Raw genomic sequence first — 26,315 nt, forward strand, 5'->3', positions numbered from 1 at the left:
TACTGATGTTACGAACCGTAACCGAAACTATCGGATATCTGAAATGAAAAATGTCTATAACCGTAACCGTATTTGAAAAAAAAGTCTCGGATAATATGGAATAGGGGCGGAGTCTAATTGAGACACGTTATGTAACCATTTTATTAGCTATTTGTATTTTACTTTTGAAAATCGTTAAAAAATTAATATCCGTAACCGAAATTATCCGAAACTAACGGATGATCCGAAAAAAATTACATATCCGCATCCGTATCCGGTATAATAATCGTTCCTATATCCGAAATTTCATATCCATAACATCCCTGCGAGAAGGTCACGAAATAGAGTAAAAATAACCAGTGGCGGACAGACACAAATAAAAATCTCTTGGGATGTTACGCGCGATTGTTATTAATAAAATGATTTTTTTCATATTTCCTATAACTAGATTTCTGTTTGGTGTTTATACCAATATACGTTTAAAATTTCATAATTCAAGCAAGAAACAATATTACTGATCATAAATTTATTTACGTCCGCGTGGAATTTAACTTTATTTTCTAAAATAAAAGTAGCCTAAGTTACTCCTTATTACATCAGCTACCTGCCAATAAAAGTCCCGTCAAAATCGGTCCAGCCATTTCAGAGATTAGCCGGAACAAACAGACCGACAGGCAGACAAACAAAAATTGTAAAAAGTGTTTTTTTAGTGCATATACCGCATTTATATTCATATGCATGTAGTAAACGGTTATTTCAATATTACAAACAGACACTCCAATTTTATTTATATGTATAGATTGTGACAATAATTGATAATTCTGCCGATCAAACGATAGTATCGACGATAGTATCGGTGTTTTAGTATTAATAGATTATTATAAGAATTTTAATCTATATGTCACTTTGAACAGAGCTCGAAAACTTGTCTATTTTTATAAATAACACTATATAGGGTCGGTTAATAGTCAGGGAGAGTGGGTGAGTACGTAGAGCCTCTACGGTAGAGGTCCCTAATAGGTATAGTTGAAACACAGATAAAGTAGGTAAGTGATCAAAACCTGGAGGTCCCGAATAGGCTAGGGGCCTGTGCGAGTTTAAAAGAAAGAAATACAACAAAAATGTCATTGTCGAATTTATCCTCAGGACTATAGATGTTTTTTTATGGATGATGCAATAGAATGTTGTCTGTGCTAACGGGGCATTGCTAGAGATCAGGCAGTTAAATTACAAGATCAGAGATTGAGTTTTTGACAGGTCGGGATCGAATGGGCGATGTAACTTTGAACTAACGTACAATTTATGACAACATTTTAAATATTTGCCATATTAACGAGTGATAATATCAAAAATTACAATAAACTTATTAATTTCGGGCTATTAAAAAATATAAAAACAATAGTTTCTTTTGTGTTTTACGGCAAATTTATCGAATGGGCAAGTAACTTTGAACTGACGTACAATTTACGGAAAAATTTTAAATATTTTTTGGAGTAATCAAAAACAATTGTTTATATATTTTTTGGGTAGTTAATAGTTAATAATGTTAGCCCGAAATTTTTGATGTTATCACTCGTTAATATGGCAAATATTTAAAATTTTGTCATAAATTGTACGTCAGTTCAAAGTTACATCGCCCATTCGATCCCGACCTGTCAGAAACGCAAACTCTGAGCGGACGGACTGTAGTTTTATATAATAAAAGTGATATAACCATATGACCCGCCTTAAGAGTTCCGGAGTGACATAGTGTATGTTGTATGGTTTTTGTGTGAGTGTATATGGGACCGTTCAAGTATTACGTAAGCACTATGGGGGGGGGGGGGGTGTCTTTGGATGACACGGGGGGTGGGGGGGTGGTCTAGATGATGATTACGTCACCGGCAGTAATTTACTTTTTTACACCCCTCACATTGTCTTTGCTAGAACCAATACATTAATTGGCAAATATTTACGTAATCATGGGGAGGGGGTGAGAGCTTTGATTACGTTTGCTGACAAGGGGATGGGGGTAAATAATTGTAATAAATCTGCTCACGTAATACTTGAACGGCGCCTATGTTTTGTTTATAATAATTTTTGATGTTATGGCTGTTTTATGTATGAATTATGTGTTCAATTGAAGAATAGTATTAAAAAATTGAATTTGTACATGTTTTTTTTATTTTCTATTGCATATGACGGCCTTGGTGGTCGAGCGATTTAGCGTACTGTTTTTTTTAATTATATAGTAATATCTACTGCTTGTTTTGTGGTGACATCCTTTTTTATGTATATCTGACATAGTGATCTATCAACGCACAGCCCAAACCACTGGACGGATCGGGCTGAAATTTGGCATGCAGGTAGATGTTATGACGTAGGCATCCGCTAAGAAAGGATTTTGATTAATTCTACCCCCAAAGGTATAAAATAGGGGATGAAAGTTAGTATGAAACTTTGTCTAAGGTTTATATGTACCATATAATACAAGTATACCCGTTCAAAGCCGGGGTGGGTAACTAGTAAGTAATAAAACATTATTTTTTTTCACACATTATACTGATATCAAGACATTGTTCCTAATAAACATTAAAAAAAACAACAACATCAGCTTCCTAATATCCGTGTTTGCCGAGCGTCTGCTCCACTTCTTTGACATACTTCTCGGGGACTTTCTGCTGCCTCATAGACGCCACCTGTTATATACACAAATATGTTATTGTCGACCTCAATGGTCTAGCGGTTTAGCGCTGCTTTGATTCCGATGGTCGCAGGTTCGATTCTCGCGGTGCAAACATTTGTATTCATGATTGTATCGATCTGGCTGTTTTCTATGTATATTATGTATGTATTTACAAAACAAGTATCTAAGTATTTATATATTGTCTAGTACCCATAATACAAGTTCTGCTTACTGTGGGACTAGATGGCGCTGTGTGAATTGAACTAGCAATATTTACACATGCTAATGGTAGAGGAATTAAAGAAAATATTATAAACATATTTAGTAACTATCTGTTCCCGCGACTTCGTCTGCGTGGAATTATTCTGAAATAAAAGTAGCCTAAGTTACTGTTTATTACACCAGCTACCTGCCAAAGAAAGTCCCGTCAAAATCTGTCCAGCCATTTCAGAGATTAGCCGAAACAAACACAAACAGACAGGCAAATATTGTAAAAAATGTTTTTTTGGTGTATGTACTGTATTTATATTCATATGCATGTAATAAATAACTGTTATTTCAATATTACAAACACTCCAATTTTATTTATATGCATGGCTGAAATGGACTTCCACATTAATTGAGTAATGACATAGACTTCTGCAAAGTAATCACATTCGATAAAAAAAATTGTCTGTGGTAATATTTTTTTGTCTATGGCACTTATAATTCTTAATGCTGGGACCATTGTTACCTTCTGCTTAATGACCTTCCTCTCGTACGTGTCCTGTTGGTCCTGTTCCATCCGAAGCGCCACACCTTCATTGTGGATCTTCTCCCGCAGCTCAGCCCTAAGGAAACCAGTTCAGAGATGTGCCTATACTTGTAATATCTCTGTCAACACTCGGCACCCTTTCGTTAATTATTTTATTAAAATATAATGGATTGATGCACCCGTCTGCGCTAACCAAGGGCGGATCCAGCTTTGGCACCAGGAGGGGGTCACATAGTCGTGGTCAAGTCAAGAACTTATAATTTAATTTTGATAACAATAGATACAAGTAAAAAGTAGGTATTTTATTAATGTACGCAAGTACTGCACTTAAAAATATTTATTCTTTATAAATAACTTGTTTATATTGCCATCTTTTCTTGAAGTCATCCAGAGAAGCACTATTTAAATATAATTAATTAAATATTGAAGGTATGTAGTTACATAAAATCTGTATGGTGACAAAATATATAAATACAATCATTATGTTTAATTAGTGGTCCACCTAAGTCCTGGGCTCAGGGGGGGGGTTATGACCCCCATGACCCCCTCTCTGGATCCGCCGTTGGCGCTAACGGTATACGCTGGCGGGGCAACAGTGGAGGATGATAAGATGAGCATGAGGTCATGTCAGCTATTTGTAGCAAATTGTAAGGAATTTATTAGAATGGGTTCCAGGGGGACTTGCGTGGAGGTCAAGTTGACATGGTACATTGCTAGTAATGGAGTTATTAAGCCACATTACTAACAATCCCCCTTTATTGGGGGTATAGGCTATTGTCAGTGCACCTACATAGATCTATTGTGCTCGACCGTATTCAAAGTTCGCTACCTAGACCCGTCAGGGGCAAGAATTGAAGGATATTCTTAGGAGCGATGGTTTTTATCTCCTCAGGATAGTGTAAACTTTCCAAAGGAGATATTTCGTTTATGCATGAGTGGGCTACAACCACATAGGATGTGTAGTGACGTTTAATATACATTGTAGATAAAAATACATACTAAATAAACTGGCTTTTAAAAAAAAAGTAATTCAATTGACTTTCTTGCCAGTTCTTCTCAATTGGATCTATATACCGAACTGGACGGTATGGAAAAAATTAAAATTATAATGTAAAAAATTTGACGTTCATAAGCGGCAAAAATTTTTGATTTTGAATTTGAATTTGAATTTGTTTCCTCTTCAGTTTGGTGAAAAAAATAATATAGACATACCTAGCTCTTTCTTTATCATTGATTTGCATCATGATCTCCTGTCGATGTCGTTCTATACGAGCCTTTCGTTTGTCGTCCAACTGAAAATAATGTATTTATTATTTTTCTTTACTAAATCTTATTTATTATTTGCTATAAATTTATGATCGATCCTCTGTCCAATTCAAATGAGAATCGAACTTACGACGGCCCGAGCAGAGGCTCTAATCCCTAGCCGGTGCCATCAGACTACAGTCGCATTGTCATAGGGCACCAAACCCCTTTTCCCCTCCGATTGATCCCCCGTCCAATTCAAACGGGGATCGAAATTATGACAGCCTGAGCCGAGGTTCGAACCCCTAGCGGTGCCCTCAGACTGGCGTCGTATCCGTCAGGCGGGAGTTGTCCTTCAGCCGCTCCATAAGTCCTTCCTTTGGTTTGGAGTGCCATCTGCACTCGCCCCCTATCGTCCGGTGAAGCTGTAAAGGCCAGCTGCGGCCAACAGCATTGGAATAGTTTCAAAACCTGTAAAGCATGCTTACCGCTTTCTCCTTCTGGATGAACTCTTCGTTTTGCCGCGCCGCGTTGTTGAAACTTTGTTCATCTTTGGCAATTTCTCTCGCAATCAAACGATGTATATCTTTGATCTGTGTGGATAAAACTGTAGTTTAATAACAATGTGATGACTTCGGTGGTCTAGCGGTTTAGCTCACCGCTTTACGTCCGATGGTCGCGGGTTCGATGCCTCGTACGGCAAAAACATTTGTATGCTCGAGTATGATTGTTTGTTTCGGTCTGGGTGTTTTCTATGTATAATATGTATGTATTTACGAAAAAAAATTATCTATGTATACATATCAGTTATCTAATACCCATAACACGAGATTTAGCTAGCTTAACTTGGGTCTAGATGGCGCTGTGTGAATTGTCCTGAGATTATTATTATTAGCATAGTATATAGGAAAAGAATAACAGCGCAGTTTTTTTTGTCAGTTCTGCTTGGCTCGAAAGCACTCTGAAATGACTGTGGTTTGACATATCATGATTTTTTTTGTATGGATGATAATGTAATGGTGCACCCGCCTGCGCTAACGGTTTACGCTGGCGGGGCACCAGTGGAGGATGATAAGATGAACATGAGGTCAGGTCAGATAGCACATCGTGACAAATACACCAGGAATTTATCACGATGGTTTCCAGGGAACCGCGTGGAGTTCAACCTGACATGGTACATTGCTAGTAATAAGATCATCAGTCCACATTCCCTTCCCTCCTAATGTACGTACATATTAAGTATTTGCATCAGTTGTCCAGTACCATAACACAAGCTCTGCTTAGCTTGGGCCTAGATGGCGCTGTGTGAATTGTCCTGAGATAAAAACTGTAGCGTATACCTGCTGGACCCTGGCCTCGTGGAGCTGCTTAATCTCCTTGTTCCTCTTGATGGCAGCCTCCCTCTCCCGCCGTCTGTACTTCCTCTCTACGTCCTCCTGGATCTTCAAGTTGCGGATACGTTCCAATTCTTCTTTCAGCTCTTGTTCTGCCTGTAACAGATCGACAGATAAGAGTCTGGGTATTTTCTATGTATATTATGTATGTATTAATCTTATTGTATATTTATATTTGAGCCTAAATACATTAGTGCTGGTTGGTAGTTTGTATTCACACGTTTCGACTTGTAAAATGTGAACTTACAAGGATTATTTAAAAGAGCAACACACAAGTTTCTTGCTAGTTCACATGTGATGAAACACCTCCAAGAACATGTGTACAAAATCTCATGATGATCGGTTCAGTAGTTTTTGCGTGAAAGTGTAACAAACATCCTTACTTTCACATTTATAATATTAAGTAAGATCACAGATAATATAATATTACATAGTAAGATCTTGTTGTTTTTGTTTTATCAAAGTTTATATAATAATAATAATAATATTTGCAGGAATAATAATAATAACACTAGTCACACCAGTCACACAATGAGTACACACACACTCACACATACACACACGAACTCATACGCACGCACACATGCGCACACCCACACACTGCACTTACTTGATTTCTGTCCGTAAGTGTGGAAAAAAAACCAGCAAAAGCTGAGAGAATGAGAGATAAGAATAATAATAATAATAATCTCAGGACAATTCACACAGCGCCATCTAGTCCCAAGTTAAGCTAGCTACAGCTTGTGTTATGGGTACTAGATAACTGATACATATACATCGATATTTTTTTGTAAATACATACATATTACAAAACACCCAGACCGATACCAATAATCATACTCATGAATACAAATGTTTGTGCCGTGCGAGGAATTGAACCTGCGATCGGTCGTAAAGCGGTGTGCTAGACCGCTTGACCACCGAGGTCGTCAAATATAATTATATGAAGAGTGGGTACATAAGTGAAGTTTTTATTACCTTTTGAGCTTTAGCGATGTGCTCGATTCCCTTCTGCTTAGCTGCTTTGACAGCTTCCGCCTCGGCCCTGGCCTTCGTCTCTCTCTGCTGTTTCTGTTTCAGGAAGTTCTCGATTCGAAGATCCATAATTCTTTCTTCCTCATTCTGCAGCTGCTTGTAGTATAGCAGTTCAGCATTACCTGAACAAAAATTAAAATTATATTAAATCCTTATTGTCAACTATCTACTCGCCCCGCCTCGCTCGGGCGACATATAAACCTTCCTCTTGAATCACTCTATCTATTAAATAAACCGCTTCAAAATCGTTGCGTATTTTTAAAGATTTAAGCATACATAGGGTTAGCGCAGGCGGGTGCACCATTTCATTATCATCCATAACAGAAAAATGTGTAGTAACGAGTCAATATCGTACCCTGGTCCAGTATCTCCTTAAGCTTGGTCTGTCTCCCATGTTTCTCCTTCAGTTTCTGCGCCTCGTCAATCTGCATCGCTATGTTCGCCTGGTTCACTCGGATACTCTCTTCTTCGATACGTTCCGCTTCCATTATCTGAATACAATTAAATAACATTTTTTTAAAACTTACTAAATTTAGAAAGAAGTTATTTTTTTATTTGGGTTGTTTGTTATTCCATCCTATTCCACTGAATTCCACCCAATTCCACTCTATTCCACTCTAATCCACCCTATTCCACCCAATTCCACCCTATTCCACTCAATTCCACTCTTTTCGTCCCTATTTCACCCAATTCCACTGTATTCCACTGTATTCCACCCAATTCCACCCTATTCCACTCTAATCCACCCTATTCCACCCAATTCCACCCTATTCCACTCTAATCGATCCTAATCCACTCTATTCCACCCAATTCCACTGTATTCCACTCTATTCCACTCTATTCCACTCTAATCCCCTCTATTCCACTCTAATCCCCTCTATTCCACTCTAATCCCCTCAATTCCACTCTTTTCGTCCCTATTCCACCCTATTCCACTTTATTCTATTCATAGGCCGCCATTTTGTGCGTCACTCCTTAGGAATAGAAATAGTGATAACTGTAAGTCTGTAATCTACATGGGTCGGACCTTGGCAGTCTCATGGGCGTGGATCTGTTCCTTGAGCGCGGCGAGGTTCTGCAGCCGGAGCCTGTGCCGCCGCTCCTCTTCATCTTCAGCGCGCTGCACAGCAGACACGCGGTTCTCTTCCATTATCGCGTCCAATCTCAAATGGACCATATCATGATTATAATAAGGTTAAATTTAAGGTTTTTATGGATGACTAGACGTTACGCGTGATTTCGACCGCGTTGAATTAATACAAATAAAATTTACAAAGTTATTTCTTATTACAAACAGATTTTTTTGTGCTAATGCGCACTAAATGTGTAGATAGGTATCTCTGGATCTGCTGAACCGATTTTGAAAATTCTCTTAGTGTTGGATAGCCCATTTATCGAGGAAAGCTATTAGTTATATCATCTACCACCACGCTATGACCAATATAATATGAAATCTAGCAAAAACGAGGGAAATGTGACGCAGTCGAAATTGCACGGTTCAGCTAGTTTTATGTAAGATAAAATCTATACATATAAATAATATTTGGAGTGTCTGTTTGTAATATTGAAATAACAGGTTTTTTACTACATGCACATGAATATAAATACAAGTAATATTTTTTATAATTTTTGTTTGTCTGCTTGTTCCGGCTAATCTCTGAAATGGCTGGACCGATTTTGACGGGACTTTTATTGGCAGGTAGCTGACGTAATAAAGAGTAACTTAGGCTACTTTTATTTTAAAAAATAAAGTTATATTCCACGCGGGCGAAGTCGGGGGTGTAGTTAGCTAAAAATAAGAAGATAAAATTAATAAAGTAGACTAATAGTATCAGAAGTAGACTATATTCTTCTGTAACGCTCACCTTCTCTCCTCCTCGTCAAGTTCCTTCTTGATGAGCTCCTTCTCAGCAATCTGGGCGTCGCGGATGGCGTGACACTTGGACGCTAGAATGATGCGATTGCAGAGACGTGGACCCTGCATGTTGTCTGCGCGCAGCACTGAACATCAGAAAAGAATCCATAAAATATGGTCGAGCGCAGTGATGGCTGGCTCATCCGTCATACTCGTGAACGAGTGCTGCTTGTAGGGACTGGTCTGCTCTTATCACTACGACTGATTTAATCTTATTGTACATTTATATTTGACCCAAAAATTAGTGCTTGTTGGTAGTTTGTATTCACACGTTTCGACTTGTAAATGTAAACTTACAAGGATTATTTAAAAGAGCAACACACAAGTTTCTTGCTCGTTCTTCTTGTGATGAGACAGCTTTCCGAACGAGTGGTAGATAAAAAACAAATTGTTATGACTATTCAAAAGTGCTTAAATTAAGTTTATTTGAATAAATGATTTTCTATTCTATTCTAATCCTATTAGTATAATAAACGCAAAAGTTTGTAAGTATGGACGTTTGTTACTCTATCACGCCTAAAGTACTAAAGACTTCAATGAGACTTTACAGTAATATATAAATAGGTTTCACCTGTGTTAAACATCAATAAAAAATATAACCTATGTGTTATTCTGATGCATAAGCTTTTATTACTGTAAAGTTCAGGGGCGGATCGCGATTTTGTGGGGCACTGGGCTAAATCTACATAATGTTTGTGCCGTGCGAGGAATCGAACCCGCGACCATCGGTCGTAAAGCGGTGTGCTAGACCGCTAGATCACCGAGGTCGTCAAATTCAATTCATTCAGTAACAAAATATGTTTTTTTATACTAGACCAACAAGCATATGGTAAACGATATGATCTTATATACTGTGTAGGTGACAAACAAATACACAGCCCATCTGATGGGAAACGGTTACCGTAGTCTATGGACGCCTGAAACACCAGGGGTGTCACGCGTTACCGACCCTTAAGAAACCTTAATGTACCCTTCTTGAAAAACCCTGCGTTGTATTTTCACCAGAGAACCTAGGCAGGCAGTATGAACATTACATATATTAGAATTCGCATCATTATTGTAGAAAAAATCCGATATTTTAAAAATATATTAAAAGAAGGTAGTTTGTTTTTAGTACTAATGAAGTAACCAATGTAAAGATTATTACGAATATTGTAAATAGCGCCATCTAGTATTTATAGACCTACTACACTGACTTTGGTCTATAAATACGGAGGTCGGTAGTTGAATAATCCTCTTTCGTTGCATGAGCCGCGGCATTCAGTCGACGAGCGCAGAGTGTACCAGTTGTGTTTTGGATATTAAAGTGAATTGTATTAGAAATGGGTTTATCCCGGTCTTAGTTGGGCCTGGGGGGAGCTGCAAGTAGTGAAGGTGAGTGTTAATGCATTCTAAAAGGGCCTTTTAAACCTACACCCGTGTCACAAGTCACGGGCGCTACTTGGGGTTTCCCTTGCGGTAGCCGGCTTCAAAGCGTCAGTCGTCCATCATAATTAGTGCTTCTTACACATAGTATAAAACAAAGTCGCTGTCGCTGTCGCTGTCTGTCCCTATGTGTGCTTAAATCTTTAAAACTACGCAACGGATTTTGAAGGGGTTTTCTTTAATAGATAGAGTGATTCAAGAGGATTATATGTATAATACACGCAGATAAACCCAGGCGAAGCTGGGGCGAGTAGCTAGTATGATATAAAAAGAAGATTCACTCTCTGCTCTGGACAGCGTATGCGCGGCCTGGTCAGGTCCTTCCAACTCGGGGTCTGCGGTGCCGGTGGCTGCTTCAGCTCCTGGCTGCGGCAGGAGTTTCTCCTTCAAGCGCCTCTTCCTCTCCTCTGAGTCCTTCGCTGCCTTCTGCATTGCAGCTTCTTGGGCGTGCATAGCTTGTACTTGTTCCTCTTGAGTCACAATCTACAAAAACATCAAGTTACACATTAACTAACCGACGGCGACTTTAATGAATGAATGAATGAATGAAAATATTGGTATTACAAAGCGGATCTTATATAACAAACTAACTACTCGCGACTCAATATATAAATCCTTACTTCCTTACTCCTTATCCTTTCTAATCCTTATTCCTTATTTAATGTCATAAATGCGAAAGTAACTCTGTCTGTCTGTGTGTCTCGCTTTCACACCAAAACTACTGCACCGATTTAAATGAAATTTGGTATACAGATAGTCTAGACCCTGAGAAAGGACATAGGCTACTTTTAATGCAAAGAAAGGGTTGTAAGGGATTGAAAGGGGATGAATCGTTCTATGGATGTATCATAATTTTTAAAGCTAGAAGCTTTAAACTTATTTTTAAGCTTTTAACTATCAATATGACATTCAAAGTTTGTACGAATATTATCCGTTTGTAAAAAAAATAGGGGATGAAATGGAAATTCCTCATTCATCCTCTATTCCTTACGAACGGAGTCGCGGGCACAGCTAGTAAGAAATATTTAATAACTTAACACAAAACATCCAAAGAAATAAAATTAAATTTAAGCACTTTTGAATAGTCATCACATTTTTTAATCTACCGCTCATTCGGAAAACTGTCTCATCACAAGAAGAACGGCCCCCTCCTATCGATCCCCCGTCCAATTCAAACGGGGATCGATATTACGACGGCCTGAGCCGAGGTTCGAACCCTTAGCGGTGCCCTCAGACTAAAGTCGTACCCGTCAGGCGAGAGTTGGCCTTCAGCCGCTCCATAAGTCCTTCCTTTGGTTTGGAGTGCCATCAACACTCGCCCCCTATCGTCCGGTGAAGCTGTGAAGGCCAGCTGCGACCAGCAGCATTAGAGTACTCCGAAAAAAAAGAAGAACAAGCAAGAAACTTGTGTGTTGCTCTTTTAAAAAATTGGCAATATAACCGTATAATCAGTTTTAACATACCTTAGCCTGCTTTTTAAGTCGTTCATATTCCTTTTTGTGCATAATAGCTGGATAGTAATTTGGTTTGGTTTTGGGTACCAGCAGATTGCGCCAGCCGCTACTCTGCGGGACCATAGTGTATTCACGTTTTGGACTCTCGCATTTGTGTATAGGTCGTTTCGTAATTGGAAACTTGAGACGACATTGCGACGGTCTGTTGAAGATAAAATTAATACATATAAATAAAATTGGAGTGTCTGTTTGTAATATTGAAATAAGCAATTTTGACTACATGCATATGAATATAAATACGGTGCATACACCAAAATAACATTTTTTACAATTTTTGTCTGTCTGTCAGTCTGTTTGTTCCGGTTAATTTCTGAAATGGCTGGACCGATTTTGACCAGACTTTTTTTGGCAGATAGCTGATGTAATAAGAAGTAACTTAGACTACTTTTACTTTAGAAAAATAAAGTTAATATCTACGCGGACGTAGTCACGGATACAGCTAGTGTGATATAAAATAAAACATCTTGTTCTCGACTGCTCTAACCTGACACACGATATTTCGTACAAACTACGTATTATTAAATTTATACTCTATGGTTCTCGTTTAAAGATTTCTTTGAGTCGGGTTACATGGTATAATTAATGAAGCCAGATATGGCAACACTCCCGGACGCCGGAACAGCTAGTACATATATATAACATATGTCAAATGCATAAACAATGTCAATATATATATGTATATTCCACTAATTTTAATATTATTGATTCCAAAACTCAGCACAGTGTTAAATTGCTACAAATACTTTGATAAATACCCACCTGTGCAATTGATAGCAACCGGGGTCATTGCCCTGCTGTACATTATGGTATGGTATACCATCATGGGGATTCTTCACTGGAGGGACTTTTGGCATGGTACTTTCAATAAAATTATAAAAAAAATCTGCACCAATAAATACGATCCTATTCTGAACAATGACAAACTCAGTGTCAACAGTTGCTAAGTAACAAACATTTTATTATTTCTGTCTTATTCTGAGCTTATTTATTACTAGAAGTGCCCGCGACTTCGTCTACATAAATTGTCAATACTTTCATATAACCTTTCATCCCCTTTCAACCACTTACAACCCTTATTTCAGATTAAAAAGTAGACTATGTCAGTAGTTTTAGCGTGAAAGCGAGGCAGACAGACAGACAGGCAGAGAGTTACTGTCTCATTTATAATATTCGTAAGGATAAACTACACTCGTGATTTCTAATGCGTGTAAATATATTTGTTGCGTGTTGAAATCTTACACAAAGTAATAATAACAGATTTGTCACAATATTATTGTGTCTATGTATATAAATATAATAAAGATAAAAAGGAAAAGAATGGGATGAATTATAAAAGACATCCTGTTTAATATTAATCTTAAATTATTCATGATTAATTTTTTTAATTGTCATATGTAATAATATATACTGCTATAAAGCTTGTTGTATAAAATAAACTATAGGCCGGTTGTTACTCATCTCGACATTGTAATGATCGGTTCGTACTATACCAATAACATAATGTAAGAAAATAAAATGTATTTGATTGCATACGTTAATTTAGTTTCCTCTAATATTTCTTACACATATAAAGCTGTTAACCGACTCTATTTTAATTCTGGTAGTTACATTTATGTCTTGTCTATGGCTGTTAGTTGTCATTGTCAAATATTACTGTCATGAATGTCAATGTCAATCTCACATGGTAAATTAATTGTTTACTTTGTTATACAATTTATTTCTGTTATCGATAAATTAAGAATTTATAGAATAAAATTACTTTCTTGTATATTATAATATACATAAGTTTCTAGTACAAGTACAAGTGAAACTTTCTGATTACATGAACTGTAGAAATTGGAGATAGTATCCATGAATTTACGAAGAAAACTTAACTGTAATATTTGACTGAGAAAAAAGTATTTAAAATCTTAATAAATAAACGTAATAACGATGGAAGCTGCAGACAGACGTGGCAGAACACAGAAATCTACTTACCTAGCACCATTACTGGTATGAAATTTAAAATATGTATATTTTCAAAAGTAGGGTTAAAATTTAAGGTTATCATTGAAAAAACACTAACAAAATGAATTAACGTATTATAAATAAATAATTACATATGTAAACATTCACACAAAAACAGCCAATTTAATCCAACGCGACACATCGAGGCAGCATATCCAAGATACGGGCAGTGTTGCCTCTTTGAATGGCCATACTTAGTCTCTTCCGATTCCAATCCAATTTTGAAATTTTTAGTGTTGGGTAGTCCATTGATCAAGGAAGTGCATAGGTTTTATAACATTACAACCATTAGCTACTGAGCATTACTAAATTTTTTTTTATTTTTACAGAACAATTCACACAGCGCCATCTAGACCCAAGTTAAGCTAGCTAAACCTGTGTATATAATATAAATTATGTAAAACAATGTTTGCCGGGACAGCTAGTATTACCACAATATATATCATAGTATGTCTATGAGTTGTCTAGTATCCATAATACAAGCCGATTAGTACTGGACTAGGAGGCGCTGTGTGAAATGTCCGGAATTATTATTATTACATCCTACAGGGTGGAGCCATAGCAGGTGTGTCCGTGGATGTCGCACTCTATCCATTGGACACGCTGAAAACCCGTCTGCAAAGTGAACAGGGCTTCCAGAAGGCGGGTGGTTTTAGAGGAGTTTATCGTGGTATGTATGCCATGAGCCAGCAACAGATCAATGTGACTAGTTTCCCCTTGGTTGCAAACTTCTGGAAAATTTCTTCCCCGTTGAAAACTTCTATATCATTCAAATTCAAAATATCTTCATTCATGTAGGTCTATTACAGACTCTTATGATATGTCAAATCTACAGTCAGTTCCGAATGATTTCAAGATGAGAGGAACTGACAAGAAACTCAGCTCGTATTCTTTTCAAATAAATATTGTACATGTTTACAATAATACAGATTCATTTAAATTCAAATTTGTGAGAATAGAGTGACCACCAGCATATGATATTGCTCTTGCAATAACGAGAAAGCTGCGTGTTGCTCTTTTAAATATGTTAAGTTTAAATGTGTGAATACAAACTACCAACTAGTACTAATTCATTAGAGTCTAAATAGTAAATCTTAGTAAAATTATAAACGCGAAGATGAATGTAGAGCATGGACGGATGTTTGTTATGTTTCACGCAAAATCTACTGAATGGTTTTTAATTAAACTTTACAGTAATATAGCTTATAGATAATACAGATTCATTTTTAAATTCAAAATTGGGAGAATAGAGTGACCACCTGCATGTGCTATTGCAAAAGCAAATGGTCCAATCAGTGTCGTAACCCGAACAGACCAGTCCCCAGTTCATTTCAATTTAAAATTTATTTTTGCAGTTGTCTATTACGCACTAGATGGCGTTATTAGATTTTTTCTGCATTTAATGAAATACGTTTCAGATAAAAATATACCTTATGCTTTATAACTTTAAGGTCTCGCGTTGTATTCAAATATAAAGAGTTAAATCTGGGAAATACATGAGTTATGTTATGTTCACCACAACATCGACATTTGATACCTCTGTCTACGACTAAGGAATGGCGTATAATAATGACAATTTCAACAGGTCTCACAGTGGCTACAAGTTCGATGCCCACAACAGTACTTTCTTAGGGGGAAAGGGGATTGTTAGTAATAGGAACTAGTAACTTCCATTGCTAGCAATGTACCATGTTAGGTCGACCTCCACGCGGTTCCCCCTGGAAACCATCGTGATGAATTCTAGGTGAATTTGTCATGATGAGCTAACTGACCTGACCTCATGCTCATCTTATCATCCTCCACTGGTGCACCGCCAGCGTAAACCGTTAGCGCAGGCGGGTGCACCATTACATAATCATTCACAAAAAAAAACAGCACTTTTCTGCCAGGAGGGGGATTATTAGTAAAGGGGTCTAGTGTCCCCATTGTAACATGTCAGGTTGATGCGGTTCCCCCTGGAAGCCATCATGATGGTTTCCTGGTGAATCTGTCACGATGTGCTAACTGACCTGTAGGTCTACCACGAAGTGCAATTCCGAAATTTCGGATCGATATTTCGTGTGATTCGTACCATGAAAAACGTTCATTCCGAAATCGTGCCCGAAAACGGAGAATATCGTTTCGATCGTTCCAAATCGTACCATGAAGTATCCGTTCGTACGTGATTATGACGTTTTGACAGCACGTTTATCGTGATTTAAAGTGCGAAGTAGACGAAACCTAAATAGTTAACTTTTTACTTTCGTAAGTATGGATTTTACGTATATAAGTGCTGTAATATATAAAAAAGTGATTAATTAATAATTCAGTTAATGTGTTACAGTGAATAATGTGATAAAAGTTAAACTAATTAGTGTTTTTAAATATTATTGTGTTCAATGTAACCTACAACTTAGCATTACTTTATTTTGATTTAGTTTCATTATGCCAAGATTGGCTGGAATTTTAGAAGCCCTCAATGAAGAAGAAATTGAAAGACGCAGGTTTAAAAGAAAAATGCGTACTAGGTACCTCCAAAGATCCATTCCCGACTTCGAGTTTGTATCTAAATACAGACTCAGTCGGGAAGTCTTCGAGAATCTTTGTCAGTATGTGGTACGATTATTACCCCTGCCTAAAAATAGTTGAGCAATCGATCCAATAACCAAAGTAAGAACTTATGTACATTTTGTAGATGAAAAAATTTAGTATTTACCTATTATTTAGTATTCCCATATCTATTTTTTTTCAGATTCTCACTGCATTAAATTTTTATGCCAGTGGTAGCTACCAGGGTGCAGTCGGACAAAATTTAGACACCACTATGGCTCAGCAGTCTGTCTCAAACTGCATCAGGGATGTAACAGATGCCCTAAATACTAAGGAAATTTATAAGATTTCCTCAATCCAGGGAAAACAGGAACATATTGAAGAGAAAGTAAGTTTATGTATATTAAATATGATTAAGATTTAACTTTATAGAATTTTATGCTCTTTGTCGATTTATAATACATATACTATTAATTTAGTTCAGTCAACTATTTGTAGCTGTAAATTTATAAATGATATTGTTGTTAATTTCAGGAATCAGCATAAGTTAATTGATGTTTAAATAATCAGTAGTTTATATTTCTTTTTCAGTTTTGCTACACAGTATGGTATCCCTGGTGTTATAGGATGTATCGACAGCACCCATGTAGCTATAATCCGGCCAACAGTCAATGAAGAGAGATTTTTCAATAGAAAACATTACCACTCTTTAAATGTTCAAGTTGTAAGTACAGTATTTTATGTAAAATTTGCATAGTGTATAAATAATTCTCAAGTTATTCATATTTGTCACTATCTGCAAATATCTTTATAATGTTTGTCCTATTTTTTAGATTGCTGACAGTAATTTAATAATTATGAATATTGACGCCTCTTATGGTGGTGCCACTCATGATGCATTCATTTGGGAGCATAACGAGATCAAAGATCATTTGGAGAGTCTTCAAAGAGAAACAACTTATTTGCTGGGTAAATAAATCGTAATTGTTAACTTTGTAGTTGTACTACATATAAAATTGGTGAACAAACAAGAATACAATGTTTTGTCATTCCTTTTCATTATTAGGATGTCATAAAAGATGATTATAGATTGTATTTCAGTATTTTTTATGTTAAATATTATTAGCTGATATTATATTGAATAGTCTATAAGCTATCAAGTGCATTTATCAAATTCCAAGTCTCACAGTTAGTATGTTTTCTTTTCTTTCAGGTATATAAAGATTAGAAGAGAGCCATACGTTCTATTTATGGTATGGGTTCGAGATAGTCATTATATCAAGGCTTTAAAGAATCAAATATCCTCACCGTTGCCTCACAGTACATTTATGAAATATTATGTATACAAGGAAAAACTTAGATAGTTTCAAGAAACTTAAAGACTGTACAAGTAGAAACTTATGCAATAAAAATATACTAATTTTACCTAAATGCTGTTAAAATTGATATTAAACAAATGTTATGTAAAAAAGCCTATTATAGGATAGATGAATTCATAGATGACAGCAATATAATAAGTTTATTTGAATAAATGATTTTCTATTCTATTCTATTAGAAGTTAAGGCATTACTTATTTACAAAATTAAAAACTTTTTACAATAAAATATTTTTATTTTATCATCTCATATATGTAGGTATATATATATATAGATAAAAGTAAAATCAAAATTGTATATTAAACATTTTTTAAAATAACACTAATTATAAATGATTAAACATTCATTCAGAAAAATGTTGTATAAGTATATGCAAACTAAGTAGTGTAGTTCAAGGGGCATTAAATTAATGACCAGTAAAAAACTGTAGTTTAGTACTTTGTGTCTTTGTTAATACTTATATAAAGCTAAGTAACATTTTTATACTCATTATTTAACAAATCAACAAACTAACATAATTCAACAAATCAACAATGATATATCTAAAGCTAAGTAACTTTTTTATACTCATTATTTAACAAATCAACAAACTAACGTAATTCAACAAATCAACAATGATATATCTAAAGCTAAGTAACTTTTTTTATACTCATTATTTAACAAATCAACAAACTAACAGAATTCAACAAATCAACAATGATATATCTAAAGCTAAGTAACTTTTTTTATACTCATTATTTAACAAATCAACAAACTAACAGAATTCAACAAATCAACAATGATATATCTAAAGCTAAGTAACTTTTTTTATACTCATTATTTAACAAATCAACAAACTAACACAAATCAACATTAATCATGTCAAATTTAAAAAAAAAAACAAAATTATTCATTCATATTCAGTCGTCTTAATTCTATTTGTAGACCCTCCAATCCATCCCTTAATACATTTAATTCCTGGAGTGATTGGCGAATCAGCCCTGACTCTACCACCCGTCGATCCTCCGCTGCGATTCGCCGCTCCTCCATTTCGAACAAACGCCTGCGTACACTGCGAGGTCCAATGGCGTCTGCTCGACGGCCTCGTCGCTCTGGACGTGTAGTAGCCGTTGAAGTTCTAAAAAAGTTTTTTTTTAAATAATTATTATCATTATTGTTTTCGGTATGCATGATTGGTACTAATAACAGACTTGATGTCTAGGAATATACTAGTGATTAGGACTATAAGCCCCCATTACTAATAATCTTAATATTTACAGAAATATTTTCATATAACAATAATTTATTATGATATAAATTTTTTAATCAATAATAAGGTATAAGTAAGTGTTATTTATTAGTACTGTCTTATCTTTACTTCTTAGTTAACATTGAAAAACTGTGTATATATAAAAAGGTACCAACTCTGTCTCAACTCATATTTCTGCTATGAAGCAGCTGTTCTTGCATAGCTGTATTTCAGTTTGAAAGGTGGGAAAAGGCTATTTAGGTACCTTATATACAGAAATAAAAGGAATGGTAATGCATGAGGAATACTATGGAAGTCACCATGTATTTTGATGACATCCATTATGTTATATATGTCTAGAGATAACAGTTAGCACTATTTTAGTAATGGTTTTACAACATACCTCTGGAAATGCAGGAACATGTGCATCCGACTGAGGTTCTCCAAAGCCCTCTCCCATAATACCCAATATTCTGCACTGTATTGGGTTTAAAGGCTCAGCAGATGATGGCCCTACCCCAGTGGCTGTGGCAGACCTTCGAGCAGCAGTAGCAGCTTTTTTAGTTAGATATTTTTTGTCAGCCCATACCTAAAATTTATAAAGTATCAGTATTGGAAAAATTTATTTAATAACAAAATTATTTAACATTTTAAATGCATATCACGTACTAAAATATCAAGAAAAGTGCTTACCTTCTGCCACTGCTTTACAGTTTTAGTGCATCCACCCAATGCATTGAGTTCGTCTGTAAGACGAACCCATAATTGGGTGGATCTTGTTCGCCCTTCTGCATTTCTACAGTGGCCACGAGCTAACTCCTGGTGCTCTGCTAGGAATGTTAGGAGTGTATGCACTTGTTCCACAGTGGGATTACTCATCTAATCTAAATGCATAAATACATTTGTTAGCGCTTGTCATAAATAGAAACTAATAAATAAAATCAAAGTTATTAGATGTTCATTTTCATTGATGTTTAACGAACAAATTTAGCAATAAAAAATTATTTAAAAACACTTGTGATGATAATTCTTAAGTTTATATATAAAAAAATAAAAACAAAAATTCAAATGTAAATAGAGGTTTGACGTTTTCTTATGACATAAAATACTACTAATTTTAGAAGTTTATAATTTCAATACATTTAAATATAAACGACTGTACATTTTATTTTATCCGGAGTATACCACTTTATTTTTTTCCTAATTTAAGAGTGTATAATAAAAGACTTCTCATCTTTCATTCGTTCACGATCATAGTCTATGGTACCCGTCCGAAATATCTTATTCCGAAGAAACTTCATGGTTCCTTTAAACTAGTATTTCGGTCGTCTTTCGTTTCGTTACGCGATAATCGGCAGTAACTTTCGTGGTAGACCTACTGACCTCATGCTCATCTTATCATCCTCCACTGGTGCCCCGCCAGCGCAGGCGGGCACACCATTCTATATATACTGGAATTACCCTTAGATAAATTCAAAACATCTGTCAAATCATATTTACTGAGCAAAGCCTACTCACTAAACGATGAATGACGAGCGTGCATGGCAATAGTTGTTCATGCACGGGATTTTCATTTAATGTTAGACATAGACACCTATATAAATACCTATACATTGTAAATAAAGTGGCTTTAAAAAAAAAGTAATTCAATTGAGTTTCTTGCTAGTTCTCAATTGGATCTATATACCGAACTGGACGGTAGATAAAAAAATTTTAATGTAAAAACTTGACGTTCATGAGCGACTAAAATGTCCTACATGAATAAATGATTTTTGAATTTGAAATTTGAATTTGATTGATGTGGAAACAATATCAACAGGTCTTCTCACAGTGGCTACGAGTTCGATGCCCACGACAGCACTTTTCTTTGTTTCCTACGAGACAACCAAGAAGCTAGTGCAACCCCACGTCCCAACACAGTACACCCCACTGGTGCATATGTTGGCGGCCAGTGTAGGGGAAGTGGTGAGTTATTTTGTACTGTTTTTTAATCTATACATGAATACATATAAATAAAATTGGAGTGTCTGTTTGTAATATTGAAATAACCGTTTTTTACTACTTGCATATGAATATAAATACGGTACATACTCCAAAATAACATTTTCTACAATTTTTGTCTATCTGTCTGTTTGTTTCGGCTAATCTCTGAAAGGGCTGGACCGATTTTGACGGGACATTTTTGGCAGGTAGCTGATATAATAAGGAGTAATTTAAGTAACTTTTATTTTAGAAAAAATCTTTTATTTTAGAATAATAAAGTTAAATTCCACGCGGTAAATTGCCATTTACCACGATGGGCTACCAGACTTCATGCTCATCTTATCATTCTCCACTGCCCCGCCAGCGTAAACCGTTACCGCAGGCAGGTGCACCATTCCATTATCATCCATAAAAAATGTATATTGATATATATATATACAATGTTTGTTTGTCACAGCTGGCGTGTGTTATACGAGTGCCTACAGAAATAGCGAAGCAACGGAAGCAGACGTATGTAGGTGACAAAGCACGAAGCAGCATCTCTATACTACTAGAGGTATGTACCATAGATTTTTATAATATACTAGCTACTCGCCCCGGCTTCGCACGGGTGTACATGTAATATATATATAAACCTTCCTCTTGAATCACTCTGTCTATTAAACAAACCGTTTCAAAATCCGTTGCGTAGTTTTAAAGATTTAAGCATACATAGGGACGACCTCGGTGGTCTAGCGGTCTAGCACACCGCTTTACGTCCGATGGTCGGGTTCGATTCCTCGCACGGCACAAACATTTGTATACATGAGTATGATTGTTTGTATCGGTCTGGGTGTTTTCTATGTATAATATGTATGTATTTAGGAAAAAAGAAATCTATGTATTTGTATCTGTCATCTAGTACCCATAACATAAGCTTTAGCTAGCTTAACTTGGGACTAGATAGCGCTGTGTGAATTGTCCTGAGATTATTATTATTATTATTATAGGGACGGACAGACAGCGACTTTGTTTTATACTATGTAATGATGATATATAAAAACTAGCTGTGCCCGCGACTTCGTCCGCGTGTTTTAGTAACCTTGACCAAATAGAGATAAAATATGCAATAATCTAACCCAAACACGAAAAAGTTTCATCGTTCTAGCTTTAAAAATGACGATACTTCCATACAACCTTTCATCTCCCCTTTCAACCCCTTACAACCCTTTTTTCGCATTAAAAAGTAGCCTATGTCCTTTCTCAGGATCTATCAGTCTCTATCTATCTCAGAGTCGGACTATCACAGATAGCCGGGATGGTATGGATATGAAATTTCGGATACGGATAGGTTTCTGATATAGGAACGATTATTATATCGGATACGGATACGGATACGGATATGAAATTATTTAGGATTATCCGTTAGTTTAGGATAATTTCGGTTACGGATATTAATCTTTTAAGGAATTTCAAAAATAAAATACAAATAGCTAATAAAATGGTTACATAACGTGTCTCAATTACGCTTCGCCCCTATCCGATATTATCAGTAACTTTTATTTCAGATTCGGCTACGGTTACGAATATATTTTTATATCGGATATCCGATAGTTTTGGTTACGGTTACGGAGCTCCTAACATCCCTGTCCTAGGTGTTAAGTTCGTCATGTGTACCTTTATTTGTGTATCTGTGCATTAAAGTTTTAATAAATAAATAAATAAAAATATCATTCCTTATGCGAGCGTCTAAGGAGTGGAACACTCTCCCAGCGATTGCTTTTCCTGCATTTTCCTCTTACAACATTGGATCTTTCAACAGTGAATACGCACTATTTGAGCTTGTAACAGATTAGACTGCATCATCGTTTAACATCAGGTGAGATTGCGGTCAAAGCTCAAATTTAGAAATAATAAAAAAGAGAATAAAAACAGTTATACTCATTAATACAATTGTTTGCATCATTGGTTGAGATAGGTTGGTCCTGTTGTTTAAGTGTTGTCGCGGAAGTGGGGGCCGACCTCTCGCTGCCGAATTTAGTTCGGACAATGGTTAGGAGCGAGGGGTCGTGGCTGGCAGTTCTCACCTTCTGCGGAGAAGTTATTTCGCAGAAAGTTGTTTCTGTTACGGAGTGGGTCTAAGGATAATTAAAAAAAAAACAATTATTTATATTTTAAGAGGTAAAGAGCGTCTTAGGTGAAGATTAGTAACAAACCGATCATTTCTGTCCTTGTCTCTTAGCCGAAAATCGGAAGTAATACGAAAGGAATGTATCAAAAGGGTATTGTTTTATTAATACAATACAGTGGACCCCCGGTAGTCCGACAATCATTTTGCAGGGCAGTGTCGGACTATAGAATTTGTCGGATTATAGAGTACTGCCTAAGACCCCTTATAGTCCGAATTTTTTTACAAAAGAGTACCTTGTAATCCGACAAATTATAGATCCAATGATGTTTCTTTATATTATATACATATACAGTGGACAGAGGTTATCCGACAAACGTTTTGCAGGGCAGTGTCGGACCATCGTATTTGTCGGATTATAGAGTGCTGCTTAAGGGTCCCCTGCTTATAGTCCGGAATTTTTTACAAAAGAGTATCTTGTAATCCGACAAATTACAGATCCAGTGATAAGATTCTATCTTATATATGTATGTATGTATATGCACTCTGAAGTATATTGTCAAAGTAATATTCAATAACAAATAATAGACAATGTCGGATTACAAGGTGGGCCGGATTACCGCGGGTCCACTGTATATTGATGTGGAAAGCTAACACGGCTCTTTCGGAACCATTGTAAGTACCGTGATTGTGAAACTAACAGTTCCCTCCTCCGCACCTCCCGATTGCTCTGCAGTTGCTGCCCTTTCCACTCGTGGACTGCTGACGTCACCACAATGACGTAGCTGATGTTGCTGCTGCAAAGCGCCCTTGAAACTACGCAACCCACTGCCTCGGGGTGTGCGGTCTGGTTGAACCAGTGTTCTTCAAAGCACTATATAACCTGTAGCGCTGGTTTCCAAAATATCCGGCTCGAAGGACCATGAAAAATCTTGAGGTCCTAAGGGTACAAACCAAACACTTTACTAGTGTCTATATATATATGGTTTATTAGTTGTTCACTTAGGTGGATAGAACCGTACAACATTCTCGAACATTCTACGATTGAATACAAAACATGAGAACATATCAATTGATATTTTACAAAACGAAACGTTGGCGCGTTTTACTTTTATGACAACGCCATCTAGTAACATTTGTGGGAATTAAATTTGCCTTATATTTCTAACACTCATCAATACAATTGTTTGCATCATCCGACAAATCGAACCCGCGACCAACGAAAGTACACCGTTGTGCTAACCACTAAACCACAGGGACAATCTATTTTTACTATCACTTTTAATGTTTCAGGCGTATAAGGCGGAGGGTTTCCGCCGGGGCATGTACCGGGGGTTCCTATCGACAGTGGCAAGGGACCTGCCCTTCAGCTTCATAGAGCTGCCCGTGTGGGAGATGCTCAAGTCCACCGTCAGGCGACACAATGACGGACAGATCACCACGTTGCAGGTCTGCTGAGTTTATTCATTTATACAATACATTAATGAATTAGGGGATTAATTAAACAGGGGATCGATCGGTTTTATGAATCGTTCCTTATGTACAAAAGTATGGATGAACCCTTATGTACTATGTACTAATTAATGGATCAAATCTTATGTATTATGTATTGAAATTATTAACCGGGTCTTAATACGAACTAATTTTATGGCAAATAAAGGAATTTACCTCTCTCGACGTTTCGACTAGGTTGCACTAGCCGTGGTCACGAGCTGACTGGAGCAACAGCGATGTCAATGTAGATAGGTCACAACAGTTTTTCATCTACCGTCACTAGATTGTTCAACGAAAGTTCGCGACACACAGCACTCACGGTATCCGTACACTTATTGACTGTTGCTGCTACTGAACTTTGCTTGAATTTATTTATGACTGGATTCCACGCAGATGATAATTTTAAGTTTAAAAATAACTACTATGTACTAATTTATGGATGTAATTGTGCAGAGTGCGGTATGTGGTAGCATAGCTGGTGCTTTCGCAGCGGCAGTGACCACTCCCCTAGACCTCGCCAAGACTCGCATCATGTTGGCCGACGAGTACACCCTCACCCGCAAGTTGCGTATCCGGCCGGTACTAGCTGCTATATATCTGGAGTCGGGCCTGAGGGGGTTGTTCGCGGGTGTAACGCCCCGTATGACGGCGTTCATGGCCGGTGGTTTTGTGTTCTTTGGGGTGTATGATGACGTTAAGAGGATCATTGAGGGGCATTTGGATGGTAGTTAATATTTGTTTGTGCAGTATATTAGGTTTACTAAGGCTGGATTTCACCAAAGAAACTGATCGCGTTTAGATCGAACTGAACGCCATTAAAACATTAAACGTGTAACCAGCGCTGTATGTGTACCTCACTAAGGTTGTGCTTATATCAGCAACAGCTGAGGCAGCTCCTATTGCCAACTTCCATGTTATTATTTATTTCTTGTTTTGTGTCTTATTGTAAATTGTATTATTTGTATCATGTTAGCAATAAATCAATTATCTATCTATCTATCTATCTTCAAAGCTTCATTTTGCATTTCACCACTACAAATTTCGCTAAACACGTTTATAAATTCTGAACGCCCGATTCCCTACGGTTAACTCTTTAAACGTATTTAAAGAACCTGTCAGTTGTCAAACAGTCATCAATCAAGTTTTTGACAATATAATATCGGGAATAAAAAATTGCCAGTATGGTAAAAAAAATCCTGAATAAAAGAATGTTTTACCTTGTTTAAAGGTAAAACTTGTTATGTATTTTGTAGTCAACAGTAGTTATTAAATTAAAAACTAAAAAACTTATCCTAATTATCACATGATTGAATTACAAATTTTTCTTAAAATTATTTTAGTTAAATTACCCATTGCTTCAAATATTATTTTATGATCGTGTAACACTGTGAACGAATGAAAATCTAAAATTCATTTTGGTAAACGCGATCTGTATAACGCTGGTGAATTCCATTCAAAGTAAGACGAGATCAACGTTCTTTGTTTCGAATTCACGCTGAACTCCGTTTCGTTGAACGTGTTTATACTACGATTGGTGAAATCCAGCCTAAAAGTATAGAAACTCGTCTGCGTATGTACCTCAGTATCACCTACTTCAGCCGTCAAGCAGCTTGGTTTGCAAGCTGTTTCGGTTGTAGAGTGTAGGTTAGACAGTGAAATTACAG

At 36.5% G+C, this 26,315-nt stretch overlaps 2 protein-coding genes across 2 annotated transcripts; one reads left to right on the top strand and one right to left on the bottom strand.

The window, feature by feature from the left end:
- Positions 1-2,526: 2,526 nt before the first annotated feature.
- On the bottom strand, positions 2,527-12,834 carry LOC131849875 (cilia- and flagella-associated protein 45). Its single transcript, XM_059200012.1, has 12 exons — positions 12,686-12,834; positions 11,876-12,068; positions 10,694-10,895; positions 8,938-9,073; positions 8,100-8,235; positions 7,428-7,563; positions 7,016-7,194; positions 5,984-6,133; positions 5,132-5,236; positions 4,611-4,690; positions 3,378-3,474; positions 2,527-2,657 (listed from the first exon to the last, which is right to left on the bottom strand). Exons 1-12 carry the CDS (start codon positions 12,778-12,780, stop codon positions 2,577-2,579), a joined length of 1,590 nt encoding a protein of 529 aa, XP_059055995.1. The 5' UTR covers positions 12,781-12,834; the 3' UTR covers positions 2,527-2,576.
- An 819-nt stretch (positions 12,835-13,653) lies between these two features.
- LOC131849879 (mitochondrial S-adenosylmethionine carrier protein-like) lies at positions 13,654-26,129 on the top strand. Its single transcript, XM_059200018.1, has 6 exons — positions 13,654-13,918; positions 14,483-14,603; positions 20,887-21,032; positions 21,508-21,606; positions 24,451-24,606; positions 25,105-26,129. The coding sequence occupies exons 1-6, from the start codon at positions 13,859-13,861 to the stop codon at positions 25,381-25,383; spliced, it is 861 nt and encodes a 286-aa protein (XP_059056001.1). The 5' UTR covers positions 13,654-13,858; the 3' UTR covers positions 25,384-26,129.
- Positions 26,130-26,315: the final 186 nt, after the last annotated feature.

Source organism: Achroia grisella, unplaced genomic scaffold, assembly GCF_030625045.1.
Source record: "Achroia grisella isolate CSIRO2021 unplaced genomic scaffold, CSIRO_AGI_Agris_v1 utg660, whole genome shotgun sequence".
NCBI lineage: Eukaryota > Metazoa > Arthropoda > Insecta > Lepidoptera > Pyralidae > Achroia > Achroia grisella.

Excerpts from the sequence above, each read along its gene's own strand:
- LOC131849875 (XM_059200012.1), bottom strand. The coding sequence starts at position 12,780 with ATGCCAAAAGTCCCTCCAGTGAAGAATCCCCATGATGGTATACCATAC. Across the intron at positions 8,236-8,937 it reads CTTGACGAGGAGGAGAGAAG|ATTGGACGCGATAATGGAAG; the intron begins GTGAGCGTTACA and ends GGTCCATTTGAG. Across the intron at positions 4,691-5,131 it reads TCATCCAGAAGGAGAAAGCG|TTGGACGACAAACGAAAGGC; the intron begins GTAAGCATGCTT and ends CATTATTTTCAG.
- LOC131849879 (XM_059200018.1), top strand. The coding sequence starts at position 13,859 with ATGGAAGCTGCAGACAGACGTGGCAGAACACAGAAATCTACTTACCTA. Across the intron at positions 14,604-20,886 it reads TTTTAGAGGAGTTTATCGTG|GTCTTCTCACAGTGGCTACG; the intron begins GTATGTATGCCA and ends CAATATCAACAG. Across the intron at positions 24,607-25,104 it reads GACAGATCACCACGTTGCAG|AGTGCGGTATGTGGTAGCAT; the intron begins GTCTGCTGAGTT and ends GTAATTGTGCAG.